Genomic DNA, 19,345 nt, shown 5'->3' with positions numbered 1-19,345 from the left:
ACGTTTACAAATACTACTTTACAACGAGCAGAACCAGCTCGCCACTTCTCGCGAGACTTGAGGACGGTCCTTAATTTGTGGACAGGATATTGTTGTTTTTGTTGTTTTTAGGGATTTGTTCAGATTACTTTCGTTCAATGTACTTTTGATGCATCCAAAGCTCTACATCTTTTTTTATTCATGTTTAGTGACTTCACAGCTTCCTCCCTCCACACTCTGATGTGATTAATACGATCAAAATACTCACTTATGAATGGACTAAATCAGTAAAGCTATTTTAACTTAGTTTTAAAATGAGTTTTCAGAAAACGTTTTTTTGTGTAGTCTAACATCGGCTCAGCTTATTGTTTCTTGATCGAGATTTTCTGTTTCATTTATTCATTAATATAATTTTTGCAGCCCGATTGGTCCTTTGTTTGTAAAATGAGGTACAATTACTAAAAACTAAATTCAGCTGCAGAATGTAGGATCCAAACGAAAAAACGAAAAAGTATTCCACCATGCAGCACAAGTAATTATTATACAGCTAAATCATCCTGTTGATAAAATGTGATTAGCCTATTTGTTATAAAAGTATGTTGAATATATGATGCGGTTATCTCCTTTTTATAATGTGCAAATATAATAATATTTAAAAAAACATGCAATGCCACATCATCAAGGGGGGGTGAGGGGGGGAGAGACCTGGCCGGTCTCTCTATCAGCATTTAAAATAAATCCATCAGAGAGGTGCGGGACTATACCTGCTCACAAATATGTATTATTGGCTGCAGGCCAGACTGAAATCAAAAATCATTTTTATGCAGACGGGTTTGGGTGAAATTACGCACGCGCTGCAGCGATGGGAGACGGTTCAACTTTTTCTGATACTTGTGCTGCTTCTGTCAAATGTTTTCTGTCGACAAATGGAGGCTGAAAACTGGAGAGAGGACATCGAAGAGGTAAGACTTATCAAACGTACAAGCATTTGTGAAGACTTTAAGAAAGGAGGTTTGTCCCTGAAACAGACAAATTTGAAAAAAATCACTCGATTGCAGCTGGAAATTGATATTAAGTACTATTGTTTGATGTCATTTGTTTCTGTCTCTACAAGAACAAATGGCCAAACTCCGAAGCAATTCCAGATATATTAGTGAGGATGATCAGAAAACCAGGACCCCGCCAATATCTGGGTCTCGTGGGGAAGAAAGGCTCCGGTAGGAGTGCATGATTTCACACTATTAATACTTTGTATTAGTACTGTGTGTATATATATATATATATATATATGTGTGTGTGTGTGTGTGTGTGCGTGTGTTTACAACTGCTGCGTCCAGCTGTAAGGAGAGACAGATCATTGGCTTATTTCCTTCTAAACAGGGAAATTGCAGGCAGCACATAAACGTAAGTATTATTTCACATTTTGTTGTATATTTCAAACACTTAAACAAAAGTGAAGTCCTTAAAGGATGTTCTTGATTCCAGGTCATAAATTCCAAACCTTTGTGGGTCTGATGGGTAAAAGAAGCTCTGAGGATCAAGGTATGATTTACACACATAAAAATATAAAACAAACAATAATAGAAAATTACTTTTTTTTTTTTATATCTACCTGGTAACCTCTGATTTCCTCCCCGCAGGGTGGGCTGAAGACTACTGAGGAAAAAAAAAAACAGGAGTTTCATTCATTTATTTTGTTTAATTTCAGACTGCCTACAATACGATTTTGTTTTGTTTCGGTTAATATTTATGTAAAAATGTCAGTTTAGAAAGTGTTAATGCGGAAAACACTTGCAGACGAACAGTGACATCTAGCGGTGAAATTACATAACTGCATCTGAGGGAAACAAAAAACGTAACTGTTATATTTCAATGATATATGACCTCAAAATAAACCCAATCTCACTCCTCAATATCATCACAGGTTTATTAAGTGACTTTGTACATTACAAATGAAAAATAAAATTAAAAATACAGAGATGGAGTACATAGCCAAAGCAAAATGTGGTGTTGACTCTTCATTTTCCCACTGATCGTTTCCGCAGTGACCAAAGTAATGTTTGTTTGTTTGTTTTTCTTATGCGCCCGGGATTCACTGTAAAGTGTGAAAGAAGTGTGTGTGTGTGTGTTTTCTTTTTTTTTTTTTCCTGTAACAGTAGATGCTGCTGTCGAGTCTCTGAGGATTTTTCAAAACATACAAAAGAAGTTATTACTTTCAGCTGGCTCGGTATATATAAAAATAAACTAAAGTGAAATATAACACGTATGACGTTTATAAATGGTGGTTCGAGGCTAGTGGGAAATAGCTAAACACAGATGAGGAAAAAAAAAGAAAAAAAAAAAGAAAGCGTTATATTTCAGAAAAAAGAAGAAGCTGTTTTTTTTAAATCTATATATATATAAAAAAAAAAAAAAAAGGCCCAAGGTGCATTTTTTTTATTTATTGTTTTTCTGTTGATACCGCTTCGTTTTAGCTTGTTGCACGGATGGGACGAGGGTTACGGGTTTTACCAGGTACACTCCGGGATGGGTTATAACGCCTGCTTCCTCTTCTTACTTTTAATACGTGATGGAAGATCAGGTTAAAACGTTCACACACTGTTACTTTCATTGTTCCTGTTAAGCAAATAAAAATTCACCAGAAATTGATTGTACGACAGTCAGACGTAACCTATGGGTGTTTTTTTTTGTGTTTTTTTTGTCTTTGTTCTCCATGAATCTGTACACACCGCTCATTTTAAAAGCAACCTTGGGAAGGAAAACAAAAACTAAAGAAAGAAAAGGAAAAATAAAAAAATAAAAAAACAAGAGAAGGAGGCGGGGACAGTATTCAGTTATAACAACAACAATAATAATAACATCAATAATAATAATAATAATAATAATAATATGGGTTTGGCCTTTACTAAAATGGGGTTTATTTTTTTCCTGTCGTTAAGGTAAACACATTCCTTGATGATGAGTCCAGAGGCAGCGAGGGGGAGGGGAGGGTGGGCTCAGGGATGGCGGTTCTGACCCCTCCCCCTCCACCCCCTCACACACACACACACACACACACAAATGCTGCCCCCCCCCCCAACTGCACCCTCTGGTGGCTGGGAGCAGAAGCACCGCTGTGCTGGCAGACAGAGCAGGGACAGAGGAGGGGGAGAGAGAGAGAGAAGGGGAGGAGGAGGAGAGGGAGGAGAACAGGAGGGCGGGGGAGGAGGAGGAGGAGGAGGAGGAGGGGGTGATGTCAGTGCCACACACTGGTGTCCTGACTGGCAACGTTGGCAAACAATAATAACTCGAGCTGGGGTGGTCCTGCCGACTGTCCTTTAAAAGATCTTGCCTTTCTTTTTGTTTTTCTCCAGAGTCCTGAAACAGAAGGGAGACACACAACAAAAAGAAAATAAATACCAGTAACTTTATTTAATTTTTGTAATTCCGTCACGAAGTAACAACATCAATCACTTTGTAAGTGTAAAATAAGATGTGAGAAAACGGACACTACGGACTGATGCATTCGTAACATAAAAACCCTCTCTTTACCTCTGCTGGCACCGAATCAACTCGACTTTTGGTTTTTTTGTGTTCCATTGGAACAAAAGTTGTGGATACGACCTGTCAAAAATCACCTCCATTAAAGCTGCATGCAAAAGCGACACTGAAAAAAAAAAACACGTCAAACAAAATAAAAAATCACTGCAGAGCACTGATTGGTCGGAGGGAATCGTCACGGTGACGCTGGAAACACGAGTGACGTCAGCGGGCCGAAAGCTAATAAAGCTTTTCATTTCTCGATTAATGTCGAAACCACGAAAACCACGCCGTCGTCAGCCGAGGAGGCGCTCATATAATCCATCAAGGACATTTAATTAATTTAGTTTAATTAACCACCCATCACATACTACAGTAACAGTTAATATTTCTAAATTAAAAGAAGAGAGAAAAGAAATATGGTATAAAACATCAACAAGGTGTCAATCAACTTGATTGACTGACTCGTCATTTCTGCACTGGTCTCCTTTACGTTGTAACGTCAGTATAAATTTAAGAGTTGAATCATCTTGCCACCCCCCCCCCACACACACACACACTGTGTTTATTACACAGTGTTACACATAATATGGTCCCCCTCCAAATTACCCACAATGCCACACAAACCTGCATCCCATTTCACAGATGCATACAGTCCCTGTTGCGGTAGTGTCGTGTTTGTGTTATGAATTATTCGTGTAAACTGCCCACTTCTGTCAATAACCGATAAAAATGTAAAGATCGTATTAAATCCATTGAGCAGGTGCTTTGATATCCAGGTGTTTCCATTTTGATACCAAAAGTTTTACATACTTCTCAAAACTAGGACCCACTAATCTTATAAGAGCCCAAATCAGTTTGTAAAGTAAAAAAAAAAAGTTTGTTTTTGTGTTGATTTATCCTTTAAAAAAAAAAAAAAAATACAAGATGAGATGATAATATATGCCGTGTAACCGGGATAAAAATAGAAATAAGGAGACACTGGAACGGACTGATGCCTTTTATTTTATTTTTTTTTAGTACACGTGTGTACGTGATCGAACTACGAATCTGCTAATCTGAAGAAGCTGCATTTACGTGCACGCCCGGAAAGCACAGAACGCGTGACACTCCGTCGTACCTGGACGCCTCCATTTTCTGCTGCTCCAGGCGCTGCTGGATCTCCCACTGCTGTCGCTCGTCCTCGAACACGCGTCGCTTCTCCTCCAGCTCTTTGTGCTGAGCCTCCAGGTTCTTCTTCATCTGCTCGTGGCGCCGCTGGAGCTGCGAGGAGGAGGGAGGGAGGGAGGGAAGGGAGGGAGGGAGGGAGGGAAGGAAGGAGACACGAGACGGAGTAGTAAAAAAAAAAAAAAAAAGAAGCTGCATGCTACTTTTAATATTATCATACCGAGTTATAATGACGCGGAAATAAGTAACTAAGCAGTAGTTACTGGTCACAACTGCAGTTCTACGAGTACGTTTTTGCTTTTTTGTATTTCTTTCGGGAATACAATACAATGGCAGGGGAAACACTAATGTATTCACCCCGAGAGTAATCAATTCATCTAAAAATGGTGAACATTTCTGCACAGTCAGCACGTTCTTTGATTTTTTTTTAAACATGTTTTGAAACGTTTGTCCGTTAATGCGATTTGAACTTGCCACAATAAACAAAACACACATTGACGCGCGTCTAAAAACACAAGAGGAAGAACTCCAGTGTGTGTGTGTGTGTGTGTGTGTGTGTGTGTGTGTGTGTGTGTGTGTTGTTACCTCTGCTTCAGAGTCTTTGAGCTTCTGCACTTTTTCCTTGACTTTCATCTCAAACACCTGCTCCATCTCCATCTCCATCTTCTTCATCTTGGACACGTGCTCTCGCCGCTCCTCCTCCATCTGGGCCAGAGGACTCCTGCACGCGGTAAAAAAAATAAAAAAAATAATGCAAGATTGGAAAAGTTACAAAAGTTATTCGTCTCCAGAGCTGACGGGAGAGAAAATCTTTACACAACATGACCCCCCCCACCGTTTATCCACAGAAACACAGCATGTCGGGATGCAAGAGGGGAAATCAGAAGTACGGGAGAGGATTTAGGAATCCGACAAGGATGCGACAGGAACAGGAAACCAACCAGGAGGCATGACTGTTTTTTTGGTGGGGGGGGGGGGGGAAACCAGAGGAGGAGGTCCGGGAGCTAATGCGAGGAGCTTGCGAGTCCTGACTTGTTAGTGGAAGTGGCGGGTTAAGTGTTAAATGTTAGTGGTGAGTGTGAGTGAACGGAGACCCATCGGGAAACATGTGGAGCGGTTACCTCAAGAACTATGAAAATAACAATTTAAAGGTAAATTTTGATCCATTTTTTTTTTTTTTTTAGGCATCATGAGGCAAAGCTAATAATTGTACATAGAAGTAAACAAACCACTTTTAAATATCAACTTCTGCTCCCTCTGGGATGCTCAGTTTTAAAGGTCCCATATTCTATAAATTCAGATTTCCACTTGTTTTTCTGCAATGGGCGTTCCAGTTGGTAAAAGTTGCTTTGCATGTATTTCTGTGGACCAATCAGGATTCAGCAACTTAAATCAAGATCTAATATTAGTTGGGTGGGTTGTTTTTTTTTCTTCCTTGTGCCACCTGTCAGTCAAATCTGATGAAGCCACGCCCACACATTAGTGTCGATTAGGCAGATTAGTGTTCTGTGGCGTTAAAATATTAATACAAAAAATTATGAACCAGACTGATATAGGCTTTTCAAATATTTATTGGTATTGGGGGACATGTTGTCTGATATGCACTGATATTAAAACTCTTTATTTTTTTTAAAGATTTATGGGATTAATTATAAATTCCTCTGTTTGTGTTTTTTTTTTTTTTTTTTTAAATGAATGTTTAATAAATTCCCAGTATACTATTCAGTGCACAATGCTAATCCAGGGTTGCTACTTTTCCCCCCCGCTATAAAACATTGATGTTTTTAATGTTTGTTTTTTTTGTCATTTGTTTCCTTTTTATGTGTTCATTGTTTTTCGTAAATTATTTTGGGACCATTTGCATTAAGATTTTACTCTTAAAATAAAAACTGAACCGAATGGATGTCAAGAGTGGACAATAAATGTCCTGCCTGCGTTACATGTCTTTGAGGGCTTATTACAAAAATGTGTTTATATATTTTGTAATATACAGTACATATATATAAAAGGTCAATATATTGATATCAGGATGTATTAAATCATTAATATCGGTAATCGGCCCCAAAAATCCAGTGTCAGTCCAGCTCTCTGAAATAATGACTAAAGTTATTTTTCTTTAAACTTGATCCCTTTCATAAAAAAAACATTTATATTTAAAGTAAAGTTTGAAAGTTTCCTGGAGCTTTAACAATGACGGACTTCAGATTTTTTTTTCTGCTTCCTATAAATAGATCCTGTCTATTTGTATTTGGCTTCGTGAGCAGCTGTGGTCGGTCTACAGATGCCTTCTCCGAGATGAGCGACAGGCCGGTTGGAAACAGATTTTTGTGCCTCAGACTCGTGAGCTTCGGTAACCGCTCCGAACGCCGGCACGTTAATCCGAGCGGGGCCGAGAGGAGCAGCGGCAGCAGGTGGAGGCAGGAAAAAAAAAAAAAAAAAAAGGAAGGAAAATGGGAACTAAAAGCATCCCAAAGTCCCGGCTGTCAAACTATCATTAAGATAAGAGGAGGAGGAGGAGCAGAGTCAACGAGGAGGAGATGAAAAAGACCCGACCGGCCGACGGAGGAGGAGAAGAAGGACACACAGACAAGGGTCAGAAAAATAGTAAAAAAAACAACTAAAAATGACCACTTACATTCCTTCAACTGTGTCAAGTCTAAAGAAAATGAAAACACATCCAAACAAACACACACACACACACACGCACGCACACACACACACACACACACGCGCACGCACAGACACACACAGCATGCAGTGATGAGGTCGTGCACTAAAATAATGCTTTTTTTTTTTTGTTTTTTACTGTGGATGGAAAACAAAAAGAATAAAACTGTGATGTGTGTGTCGAACGTTTAGCTGTGCGTTAGCAGCGTGGAGCTACGATTTCAGCTTCGTGAGTTAGCCGTTTGGTTTATGTGTCTATATTAGTGCGAAAGCATCAGTGATTGTGATTGGAAAATGAAACGGCATTCATTTTTATGCAAAGTAGAGCAGCGGGTCGATACGACATTTATTAAAAAAAAAAAAAAAAAAAAGCCGCCGGTTGCTTTTCACATATCGCAAACAGAGGTCAGAGGTCAGTGAATAAAAATGATCCTCCAGCTTTGCTTTTTCTTGCTACTTGAATAAAAACAGAAAGAATGAGTACGTAATGTGATAACACGGCCGTCTGCAATCACTTTCTCTTTTCTATCACGTTGCATTAATAAATGTATTTAGTTTAACATAATATCTACAAAAAAAAAAACCTCACTGCACACTAAATAATACATCAAATGTGATGGACACATGAATCCCAACTGATTCTGTAACATCAAACTCTGGATAAATTGATAGATTCTGATTCACCTCACATTAAATATGTCCTACATCGTGTGTTACGGACACTCGTCTCTAAGGTTGCGTACTGCGGACACAAGTTTACATACAATAATCAATAATTTAGCCTAGATATTGGAATTTTCTTTAATTTAATAAAGTTGATAATATTATCCTGCTCATCTAAAGTGTTATCGTCCGATGTTTCACAATAAAAGCCTTGTCAACTCCGTCTGCAGAAAACATATATATATACATATATACATATACAATATATACATATTTGAAACATATACAGGAAGTGCTGAGTTTGTATTAACGCGTAATGCGGTAGCTTTAGCTGGGCAAACGGGAGCGGATCAAAAAGTCGCAAATCAGTTAGTGGACTTTTAATGTCGATATGACAATTTTTGACTATTCCATTTGTTTTGATTGACTTTAGAAATGACTGGATCTATAAACGCTGAAAAAAAAATTGAATTAATTTCAGCCGGATCAAACATTTGATTTCCCTAATTAGAGAAGCCTTTTCGATAAGCACTTTTTCAAATTGAATAGATTTGCGATTGGCTTAATAAATCGGTAAGAAAACCAGCAGCTCACTCCTCCATTTAACTACGTCTGCTGTCTCTGGTGTGTTTTGTCAGGACTTACTTGGTGCACTGTTGTCCTTTAACCCTGTTGTTGTCCACGCCGTTGTAGGTGACGGCCGCCAGCTTCCTGCTGCGGTAGTTCTCGTAGTGGACGTTGTTCGTCACGTCCTTCAGATCCTGCATGTGAGTTCTGAGAAAGGGACGATAAAGAATCCATTTTTTTAAATAAGTGATATTCGATTTGCTGTTTTTTTTGTACACTGCTCTCCTCAGAAACCAACATATCGTAACTGTTTATTTTATGAACTGTAATAAATTCCTCGTTGTTTTTTTTTCCCGTACCTGATGAGCATATCCCTGAGGATGGTGAAGTCGCAGTGGTCGCTGTTTTCAACTAGGAGGGAGAAGAAGACGTCAGTCGGCTAATTATAAAGATTAAAAAATAAAAAAAAAAAAAACAACAACACGTAACTTCGTTTGTACTTCAAACACGAGTCGAATGCAGTAAACGATGCGAGGAAACATTCAGTCCCTGTTTTCGGCTTAAACGTTTTAGGCAAGAACTTTTTCTTACATGACGGACAGATTCAGAACATCTGGATCGTTATTTTATATCCGAGATGACACAAATTTCAGTCTCTTTAAAAAAATAAATCTGTTTCCTTCATTTTTTTCTGTCTGATTTCAACCAACTGAGCGCTCCTACCTTCAGCGACCCCCCAGGGGTATTGCCTCCCTCTGACCCTCTTGCTGTTCACCTCGATGATGGTGTTGCTTCCTACGACGGCCAGCGGCAGCTTGTCCTGACAAAAAAAAAAAAAAAAAAAAAAAGGCATTCACCGCAATCAATACGAGTGTATGAATCTCGTGATTTAAAAAAAAAAAAAAAAAAAAAAAATGTGTGGACTCTGCAGTGGACGCACCTTGATCTTCTTCACCAGTCTGTTCTCCTCTTCGTCATCCGTCTCGGGAAACTCGTAGATCTTGATTTTGTGCTCTTGGATTTCCCGCATGATCTGTCGGGGTGGGGGGGGGGGGGGGCAGAAGATCAAAACCAGAACGACAACAAAAGGCTCGTAGTGAGTCTGGAGGAAACAATATGAAAACAGCATCATCTTCATCAAAAGAGAACAAATCCGTCTTTTACTGCTTCAAAGTTGATAATCGTGATGTTTTCAGTTGATATCGTGTTATTATATGATATGTGACAACAGGAGCTACATAATCTGTGTATAGTCGAGGACTCGCACATCTTTGTGTAAATGATTTTGGACTCTGCTGAGTCCTGTTGGTCAAAAAAAATTAAAAATAAATGAGTGACACCACCTGATGATATGACTTAACAGACATCAGTCAGACGTGTCGCTGTTTCACACTTCAGAGCTGAAATCTACAAAAGGGCAGACTGGGTGTTGCGAAATAAACCCTAATATGTCCATCGTTGCATCATCGGAGCCACGGTTGTCTTTATCGGCAAACTGATATGAGTCCATCAATTTAGAGTTCGTTTAAAGGCTTGTTTAACGGTTGTGTTTCAAAAAGAGGAATTTGTATGAATTCAACCTCATGCAGAAGAAGTTGCAGCAGGAGGGCCATCTGTGGTGTGAAGTGTCGTCCTGGTGGGAGTCACGTTCGTGATTCTTGCACATAAATCCTTTTTAAAATATTCCCTGTATTGTCTTTTCGCTGCGTTGTCCCTTCTGTGCTGTTCTATACAATCCTGGATGTCTTCAGGAATGTTGCGATACAGTTTTATTATCTTTTTTTTTTAAATTTTTTTAAAAAAAATTTATGTCAGGCGGTTCTGGAGAGCTTGATCAGGAGCGGGATCGTGTTGTAACCTTTCCGGCGCAGTTAAAAATACAGACTGAACAGCGTTAAAGATCTTTGGTTACAAGTTCCTTCAGATCTCGTAAGAGGAGTTTATGTTGAGGAACATTTTAGCTGGCTATTAACATGTTAAACAAGAGGCTGTGTTCGGTTGTGTAATATGTTGTCTCAAGTGTCATCTTAAATGGTGCAATATGAGGAACACCTAAGCTGTTCAATGTATTGTTAGACTGCGTTATGTCGTATTAGACAGAGGACTGGCTGCGCAATGTGCTGTAGCTCGCTCGACTCCTTCAGAGAACAGAAGTTATTGTCATAACATTTAGTTTTTAAGCTATGCAGTGTAGTCTAATCTGTGGAGTATGAACTATGTGGTGGAACGCAATGTCTATTTTTATGCAAAGTATAGCTTCTTATCCCGTAATATGTTGACATTTTGTAATTTATAAAATAATTACTGTTTTTATGAAGTCATTTATATATAAAAAAAAATTAAAAAAAAGTTAAAGACGTCCCAGTATTTTGTATCTAAATGCATGTAAACAAAGAATTGCAGGATGTAAGGTCATCCCTGCACGAACGCATGTACCCCACCGAAGAAGGCGTTCTTGCATTTGATTTGTGCATCGCGACGCACAGCTTTCATACAATCGACCACGGGAGAGAAGAGGAAGGGACAAAAAAAGGAAAAGGACCCTGAGATAGTTTGTGTGCAGCCGTATGCAGCTGTGGAAACCACTGACCTGCTTCTTGAACTGTTGGCATTCCTCCGGGGTGAGAGTGTCTGCTTTGGCGATCAGAGGGATGACATTGACTTTCTCATGCAACCGTTTCATGAACTCAATGTCCAGCGGCTTCAGCCTGCAGAGAGAGAAAGGAAAAACAGCTTTGAGTGGAACGGCCCAAAAAGACTTTTAGTCCGTGTGCTTCAACCTCACTGGAATATAAATGAAAATCAGCAAACCGTTGCGGCGTTAACTCCTCTCGTTAAAGCCGTAATTTAGATATTTAGTGGCCGACTGGCTCTTGGATTTACATTTGATGACTGGTTCTCGGTTAAATCTTCCTTCGACGAGACAAAAGATAAATTGAGCTGAAACCGAATGTGGAAATACCAGAAAAAAAAGAAAGAAAAAAAAAAAAAGGACCTGAAAACGGTGTCGTTGATGTTTTCTTTAAGCTGGATAAATAAAAAAAAAAACGTTTTAATATTACATGATTATAAGGTAACAGATTTCGATTTTGTTACAAAATATTATCACATCCTCTTGATTATTCATCTTTTTGTGTGTCGAGTGGAAACATCCCCCTGGGTCGATAATCTGCGCCCCCCCCCCGAGGCTGAATCGGATGCTTTTAGTGCTTTGAGTAGGATGGATGTTTTGTCGTGGTGCCAACAGCATTGCAGGTCAGAGTACAGAACAGAGCTGCTCTACAACAACTGAGTTATCTGATAGAAAAGCAACAATAAAAAGATATTTCATTTATTTCATTCATACAGAATGTTTTTTCACTGAAGATCCTGATTATTAATCTAATTAGCACCTGCTAATGTGGGTGATTTTGCTCATCCCACCAAGCTATGGTGTCCGGAAAATAAAAGCAGCGTTCATAAACAAATAATGCAAATTAAAATATTCCATAATGCATATTTAGTGTATCCCCCTACTATTGTTGTGTTTTTAGATTAATACTATTCAATTATTTAGCATTTTTACTGGTGTAGATATTTTAGGTTGTTGCTTATTTAAACTACTTTATGTTACTTTACTGCTACAAACAAACAATACATATTTTGTAACAGGGAAAAAAAAAATCTGGCGAACATAAACATATATTTGAGACAATAATAAACACAACCAACAGAATAAAACAAAAATACAATACAAATTTAAATTCTAATTCAGGATTTTTTTTTTTGTTAAGGCCTTTTAAATATCACGGAGAACGATATGCAATCGACGTTTTACAACACTGATCAAATATAAAAAGCATGATGAAAAACCAGAAGGGAGAATATGACCTCTGATTACTTTGTTTATTAAGTCAACATTTTTAAGTACATCCCAGCGATATAAGAATAACTCCCAACAATATAATCCATTTCCTTAATGTGACCTCGATCCAAAAAAAGGGACATGAAATGATTTGATGGATAGAAATATGATTGTTTACGTTTTGATACGAGACAATAAGCTCTCCAGCTGCTGCTCCGGTCATACATGTTGTTTTGCAGACATGTTAAAGTCGAACCCAGAGTTCAGCCTGGGGGGAGCGTCTGTCAGCTGTCCGTCATTGTGCTGCCCTGTGGGAGCAGTCAGCTGGTGTGATAACTGGCAGCTGTGTGTGTGTGTGTGTGTGTGTGTGTGTGTGTGTGTGTGTGTGTGTGTGTGTGTGTGTGTGTGTGTGTGTGTGTGTGTGTGTGTGTGTGTGTGTGTGTGTGTGTGTGTGAACATATGCTGCCCATCCTCACTGCTGGAGTAACGCTCTGTGTGGGTACTGAGCTCCGGCTTGTACCCGCACAATGTGTCACACAGAGGACAGACAGACGGACGGAGGAAGGAGACAAAAGGAAACAACACGAGGACGGAGGAGGACGGAGGAGGACAGAGGCTTCTTCATCAGGAAGTCACCATTAACAGCTGGGAACGCAACGGTGGCGATTTGCATATCAACAAAATCGCAAACGCGACACTGTTCGGCCCTTAAAAGGGTCAAGAGGCTTCGACTGAGCTTTGATTTTAACGTAACCACTAAACTGACTGAAACGCGTCGCACAAACACTTCTTAAAAAAAAAAGGCAACACGATCCGAGCCGCCAAACCGACTGACGCGCTCGCCCGTGAACATTGTGATTAAAATTCCACAGTCATCGTTTTTTCATGAAACATTCGAGGATCGGTATCATCTGCTGGGCGCTCCGCCAGCGTCTCGGTGTTTCTTTCCCCGCAGCCCCCCTACCCCGCCTTTTTTTTTTTTTTTTTTTACAAGCCTCATGCTTTAACTCTTATTTTGCAAGACACGCTGACTCAGTCCCACGTTATCATTTCACAAGCTGCCGGGCACGACCGCATGTCCGACCGCTCGAGATGTTTCCAGACGCAGAAGGGGACATCTAAGTACAATGTCTGGAAGCCTTTTTTTTTTTTTTTTTAATTTAAAAAAGGGAGGAAGTGCTTTACTGACTACCTGTCTTTGTGATTTTTGTTTTTTTTTGCGATGCGGAAGTGCTGCAATACCACCGAGTGCCACCAGAGGTCAGCTCCAAAAAGCCTCCATAGACTCCCATTCAACTGGTCTCATACAATTGTCCTCATTAAGAAAAAAAAAATACCTTCAAAAAGGTGTGTTTTTTTTGGGGGGGGGGTCGTCTGTTTGATTGACAGGTCTGTGCTGCCGTCAGGAACCCCCACGACTTTGCCTCTCGTCACAAAAGCTATTTCTTTGACTGTTGACTCTGCATTTCCCTCCTTTCACTGTTACTCATTTCCTGTCACTGTTTTTTCGCACCCTTTGCAAATGTTTTCCTTTCCTCCATCCTTCCTCCATCTTCTTTTAAGAGCTTGACTCTCACTGAATCTGCCTACACTAACAACATGACTGGTATCAGGCGTTTTTGCATAAAAGCCTCCAAAAAAAAAAAAAAAAAGCATCAACTTAGTTTGGTGAATTTGTCTGGCAGACTCACCCGTGTCCCGACGGGGCGATGAAGTACAGGCAGCAGTGGATTCGGCTGTCGGGCATCTGTCGTCTGTTCACCCGCGACTCTGAGTTCAGGTAGTCTTCGAACTTGCTGTCTATGTGGTCGATGATTGGCTGCCAGCTGCATCGCACAAATCATACTTTCCGTTAAGATACGATACCCCAGAAGACGCCGACGTCTGCGGTGGGAGCTGCGGGTGCCGTGAAACCTCACCAGTTGCTGTTGTCGACGGCATCTCCGAACCCCGGGGTGTCGACTATCGTGAGCAGCAGCTGGACGCCGCCTTCCTTTACCAAAACTTTGGCCTGCTCCACCTGACACGGGTGAAAGAAAAAAAAAAAAAAAAAAAAAAAAAAAAATTCATATTCATTCATATTCTGTTAACTTCTGCCACAAAACTTGTTGCATTAATACCAAAAACCAAAAAAGCTGATAGCATCACAGACTGCATATTACACTGGTAGCATGTAGCAACATGCCACGACACACCGTGCTATTAGCTAACTATGCTGAGAAACGAGGAAAAAAAAAAAAAAGTGTCAGGAAATCAGTCAGGAGCCAGACAGACTTAAGTGCAGCACTCGAGATTCACAACAACATTGTTTGTAATTAGGGGAGATAAAGATAAAGGCGGTTTTTTTTTTTTTTTTTTAGCGGTGACAAATGACGTGACTTGTTTAAAATCACGGTGAAACTAAGAGCTTCCTGCAGATCATAAAGAGATCAGTCAATGTTTGATGTTGTTTTTGTGATAGATGAAGTTAGCTGTCAACGACTATATCGACAAAAGACTTCTAAAAATAACACAAACTTTTCACATCTCACCCCATAATTCTCTCCTTCTTACAGTATTCGTATGTTTCTATGACATATGGCGCGAAAAAAGGCAAAGATTATTCTGGTATTTTGTTTTTTAATAATGTTGTTTCTCTGACGTTTTAATGCTGTAAATCATTGTGTTTTATAAACAGTATCTTCATCCGTGTTTTCAACATGTTATGTTCGATTTATGTTAGAAACCCCTCAGCTGACTGCCGTCATGCGGTCGTGACTCAGCCAAATTGTCAATCGTCAACCGAAATGTCAGAAATGCGGGTTGGAAAGCTGCACCTGAATCTTAAAGCTACACAGGTTTGTTTAACTCATTTTAACACTGAATGCAACAATTTGAACTCAAACGTTAAATTTTTTTTTTTTTTTTTTTTGCCAAAAAAGTACCTGCACGGTCTTTTTGATTCTATGCGAGGGGCCCGGATACTCTGCTGAATACAGATCTGTTAGGAACAGCGAGTTGATCAACGTGGACTTCCCGAGTCCCGACTCACCTGTAAAAAAATTAAATTAAATTAAAAAATTAAAAAAACACCAAAAGAATAAGAACAGAAAATGTTAACAACCCCACAAGCATTACATCCTCACAAAGCTCTGCTGCTGACATCCTCCAGACAATCAAAAGGCCGAGTGTGTGTGTTGTCTGCTTCGGCGATGTAACTGACATTTACCCCCCCCCCCCCAAAAAAAAGGATATCAATCCATTCGCGTTAACAGCTAAAGAAAAACAACAATGGTTGTTGTTATGTGCAGCTGACTGGCTGTGTGGTCTGGGAAGACCTCTCAGGTTTGTGTGCCCGGTTTCCAAGCTCCCCCCGATGAAAAGGATCGTTAGCGGAAAATGGCCGCTGGCGCCGCTTTGGCCGACGGTCGCAGGTCAATATTTAACGCCGCGTGTGGGGGGGGGGTGCCGTTTGTTTGTCACACACTTTATGGCGTTATGTGACTACGTGCGACGGGTACGCGCTCGTTAAATTTACTGCAACAGGAAGCTACAGAGCTGCTCTGTCATGTGCGAACTGAACAGGTTGTCGGGTGGAGTGTCTCGCGAAGGCTCGGAGGGACGTGACAGTCGCTGGCGGCGATGCCCTTCCCTCCCCCCTCCCCTCTCCCCCATCCCCACTTTCCCCCCTCATCGCTCCTCTTTTTCCTCTTTCGCACCACACTTGTGACGCACTGCGTTGCATGTGGGCACAGCGGGGACATGTGGGCTCACAGCTCATCAGAGCCAAGAAAAGCTGAATAATCTGTGTGTGTGTGTGTGTGTGTGTGTGTGTGTGTGTGTGTGTGTGTGTGTGTGTGTGTGTGTGTGTGTGTGTGTGTGTGTGTGTCCATGCAAAAGTGCGATAACAGAAAAAAAAAAAAAAAAAAAAAAACAATGGCGAGCTTTTTAAGCACCAGAAAGCCCAGAGGAGCTCCTCTAACTTTCTCCCCCATGTTGCAATGCCATTCTTTTAATCTTTTCTGCAATTTTCTCCCAACGTAAAGATATATTTTTTTTTTTCCCCCGTGCAAACAAGATTGAAGCATTAACAGGTCTCAGGGGACCACTTGGTCACCGTTCAGCAGCTTTATAAATAACACTTCAGAGGACGTGGGGTTGTTGTATGGCGACGTTCTACTGTAACAGCAGGACCCGCTGACATGTTTGGAAATCTATCGGCCGTTTGACAGCCAAGTCAATAAAGAAGCCGTGTTTTGCGAGCGCGATGGGAGATGTGGTGCTTTTGCAAAGCGGCGCTGGGTACAAATTCTGTCGGTCCCACCACAGGAAATGGTTTTGACCCCTAGGATGCATTTTTTTCCCTCCAAACAGGGCCCCCGATCAGCCGAGGAAGGATCTTGGCCCAGAGAGTCAACTCACCACATCCAAGCATTTTTTTTTTTTTTTTTAAAGAATGTCCCGCTGCCGATTCTCTGAGTTCAGCTGGAGATAAATCCAACCAAAAATGTGTGTTGTTGTTTTATTTTTTTCTTTCTGGGGGACAGTGTCAAGGACCAGAGATCAAGATTAATGCAACGAGCAATGCCAATGTCCCCCCCATCCTCTTTGACTCAGCAATTAAAAACTACAAAGCTGGAGGCCTGGGCTGCTGTGTATAAATAGGGCCGCACACACACACACACACACACACACACACCTCTCTCTCTCTCTCTCTCTTTCAAAATCAAAACCACAGTCAAAGACTTTAAAATGCCAACCGCAAGGAATACAATGAAATGATTCAAACAAAACAAGGGCAAACGGAGGGCTGAGCAGCGTGTGTTCTTACCCACGACCATCAAGGTGAACTCAAAGCCCCTCTTCACTGACTTCCTGTACACTTGATTGGGGAGGCTTGCAAAGCCCACATATCCTTCCAGATTCTTTTGTTGCTGTAAGACAGTAAAAATAAAAAGTCAAACATTAAAACCGCCGTGTAATCTAATCTCTCTTTAACTCCCGACCTCAATGTTCCCAGTGTTGCTCCTAAATTTCCCTTCAAGTAGAGTCAAAGTTGGACAAAAAAAACTTTTTTTTTGACAGCTTCACATATTTACTTCGCTTATTTTAGTTTTGACTAAAAGAGGACGTTACACTTTAAAATTCAAGATGCCGCAATTATATAAAAATAGCATATAACACATCCTGATTTGTATTCAGAAAAAATGCTTGTCTGTACAAAACGGTTGCAAAAAAAAAAAAAAAGATTCCTGTGCGTTTCTTGAACATAGTTTCTATACTTACAGCTGTTTTGTGTTGGATCGGTATTGCGTGGGTCCCCGATGTGTGCAGAAGGAGTCGGTTATTTCCAGGGGGTTACAAAGAAAGAGAGAGAGAGAGAAAACAAAAACAGAAATTGACAGGGAATCAATCTCAGGTCCATCTGACAAACAATACGCTCTCTCCAGAATCAATTCCCCAAGTAGGGAGGAGGAGGAGGAGGGCAAAATGGCTCACGATCAACTGCAACAACACACAAGACAGTTGTTGGACATAGCCCATTTCACTTGCTCCTTTAATGTCATTGGCATCATAAATATCAAGGTCCATTGACTACAGCAGCCAGGAGAGGATTTATTGCTTCTCACGCCAGAGCATCTCTTGCAAAAAAAACAAAACAACAACAACCCAGCAGCCCTACACGTAGTTCTTGTAGTGATACTCAACGTGTTGATTTGCCATAACAGACACGACTGTACAATCTTAGCAACAACCTTTTTCGCTGCTTCAGCTTGTGAAGCATGTAAATCGTGTACCAGTCATCAGTTGGGGAAAAAAAACACCAAAAAAACAGGTACTTGTGACACAGAGGCCATAAGAGTAAACTTTAAGAGTCAAAACATGAACCCTGAGGTGTTAAAATCCACTGTAATCCAGATTAGACAGCAGCCCGTGTGTCCTCCTCCTCCTCCACCTCCTCCTCCTCCTCCTCCTACCTAATCTGGCACATCTCCCAGCTCTGGCATTGACTTCCTAACCTACATGCTGCCAATCGTGGCACTTTAATCACTTTAACATTATTGATCATACACGAACGACACAATTAAAGAGGCATTGCTGACGACACACACTGCGCACTATTTGTTGTCATATCACGTTAATAAAATAAAAAAATAATAATACAAAATTTAAAAAAAAAAAAAAAAAAAAAAAAAAAAACCTAAGCAGGACAATTCTTATCGTTTCCTCCTTTTTTTTATGGTCCAGAGCATTAAAAGTTAACACGAACGTGAGTTAATTTAATTCCAACGTAGCGACACTAAATTAAATCAAATTGCTGCGATACGGAGGGGGAGAAGAAGCTTTTCCAAAACGGCTGTCATTTCAGCACACAGCTCGGCGCTCCGCCGGGGCTTTATTGCGATAGTTCATAAAAACACACACTTTTTTTTTTTTTTTACTACGGAGCTAAAAAAAAAAAAAAAAAAAAAAAAAAAAAAAGACAGGAAATTACACTCCCCGTCGGGTTTATTATACACAGCCCGCCAGCGGAAAAAAAATAAAAATAAAAATAAAAAAAAAAACGAGGCTAACAGCTAGCCAGCGAGCTAGCCACAATGCAGAGCGGAGGCGGACGACTGGGCGTTGGTTGCTCAGACAACAAGCGGCGAAGCCCAACCGCACAAAGCACGCGCGCGTGCTGCTCAAACCGTCGCGAGCTGAAGGTCGCAACGGGGTTTTCTGTGTCAAGTCGCGGCGGTAAAAGCCGGCCGTGGCGGTCTCACCCATAACGTTGACGCTCCCTGCCGCCTCAAAATCCGGATCATTCAACAAGCCGACATTCCCCTTCTCCCTCTCTCTCGCTCTCGCTCTCTCGCGCTGAGGGTGGGTTTTTTTTCCGCCGTGAGCTGCGCACGACGAGGCGCGCAACGCCTCTCGTCCTCAACGCGGCTACGGCGAAAGAACGACGTTTACCAT

General features: G+C 40.7%; 2 protein-coding genes across 3 annotated transcripts; one reads left to right on the top strand and one right to left on the bottom strand.

Annotated features, from left to right (window-relative positions):
* The first annotated feature begins 730 nt into the window (after nucleotides 1-730).
* Nucleotides 731-1,909, top strand: LOC138614689 (protachykinin-like). Its single transcript, XM_069688252.1, has 5 exons — nucleotides 731-941; nucleotides 1,094-1,196; nucleotides 1,360-1,383; nucleotides 1,465-1,521; nucleotides 1,620-1,909. The coding sequence occupies exons 1-5, from the start codon at nucleotides 756-758 to the stop codon at nucleotides 1,637-1,639; spliced, it is 390 nt and encodes a 129-aa protein (XP_069544353.1). The 5' UTR covers nucleotides 731-755; the 3' UTR covers nucleotides 1,640-1,909.
* Nucleotides 1,893-18,188, bottom strand: LOC138614687 (septin-7). Of its 2 annotated transcripts, XM_069688250.1 has the most exons (14): nucleotides 17,672-18,188; nucleotides 17,217-17,319; nucleotides 15,331-15,437; nucleotides 14,326-14,426; nucleotides 14,098-14,232; nucleotides 11,153-11,270; nucleotides 9,503-9,595; nucleotides 9,286-9,382; nucleotides 8,922-8,973; nucleotides 8,641-8,769; nucleotides 7,301-7,321; nucleotides 5,251-5,386; nucleotides 4,619-4,761; nucleotides 1,893-3,336 (listed from the first exon to the last, which is right to left on the bottom strand). In XM_069688250.1, exons 2-14 carry the CDS (start codon nucleotides 17,224-17,226, stop codon nucleotides 3,297-3,299), a joined length of 1,182 nt encoding a protein of 393 aa, XP_069544351.1. In that variant the 5' UTR covers nucleotides 17,227-17,319; nucleotides 17,672-18,188; the 3' UTR covers nucleotides 1,893-3,296. The 2 variants fall into 2 exon arrangements, with proteins under 2 accessions (XP_069544351.1, XP_069544352.1); XM_069688251.1 differs by lacking the exon at nucleotides 7,301-7,321 and having other exon boundaries at nucleotides 17,672-17,843.
* Nucleotides 18,189-19,345: the final 1,157 nt, after the last annotated feature.

The sequence above is a fragment of the Brachyistius frenatus genome, unplaced genomic scaffold (genome assembly GCF_029030835.1).
Source record: "Brachyistius frenatus isolate BFR_SWC_R1_liver_20210118 unplaced genomic scaffold, ASM2903083v1 Contig_550, whole genome shotgun sequence".
NCBI lineage: Eukaryota > Metazoa > Chordata > Actinopteri > Embiotocidae > Brachyistius > Brachyistius frenatus.
This window is presented reverse-complemented; position numbering and strand designations above follow the sequence as displayed.

What these genes read in the sequence shown, in the direction of transcription:
- LOC138614689 (XM_069688252.1), top strand. Translation starts at nt 756, where the DNA reads ATGTATTATTGGCTGCAGGCCAGACTGAAATCAAAAATCATTTTTATG. An exon ending in GGAGAGAGGACATCGAAGAG is followed by an intron (nt 942 to 1,093) that starts GTAAGACTTATC and finishes TGTCTCTACAAG; the next exon opens with AACAAATGGCCAAACTCCGA. An exon ending in CGTGGGGAAGAAAGGCTCCG is followed by an intron (nt 1,197 to 1,359) that starts GTAGGAGTGCAT and finishes CCTTCTAAACAG; the next exon opens with GGAAATTGCAGGCAGCACAT.
- LOC138614687 (XM_069688250.1), bottom strand. An exon ending in GCCGTCGACAACAGCAACTG is followed by an intron (nt 14,233 to 14,325) that starts GTGAGGTTTCAC and finishes TGTGCGATGCAG; the next exon opens with CTGGCAGCCAATCATCGACC. An exon ending in GACTGGTGAAGAAGATCAAG is followed by an intron (nt 9,383 to 9,502) that starts GTGCGTCCACTG and finishes TTTTTTTGTCAG; the next exon opens with GACAAGCTGCCGCTGGCCGT.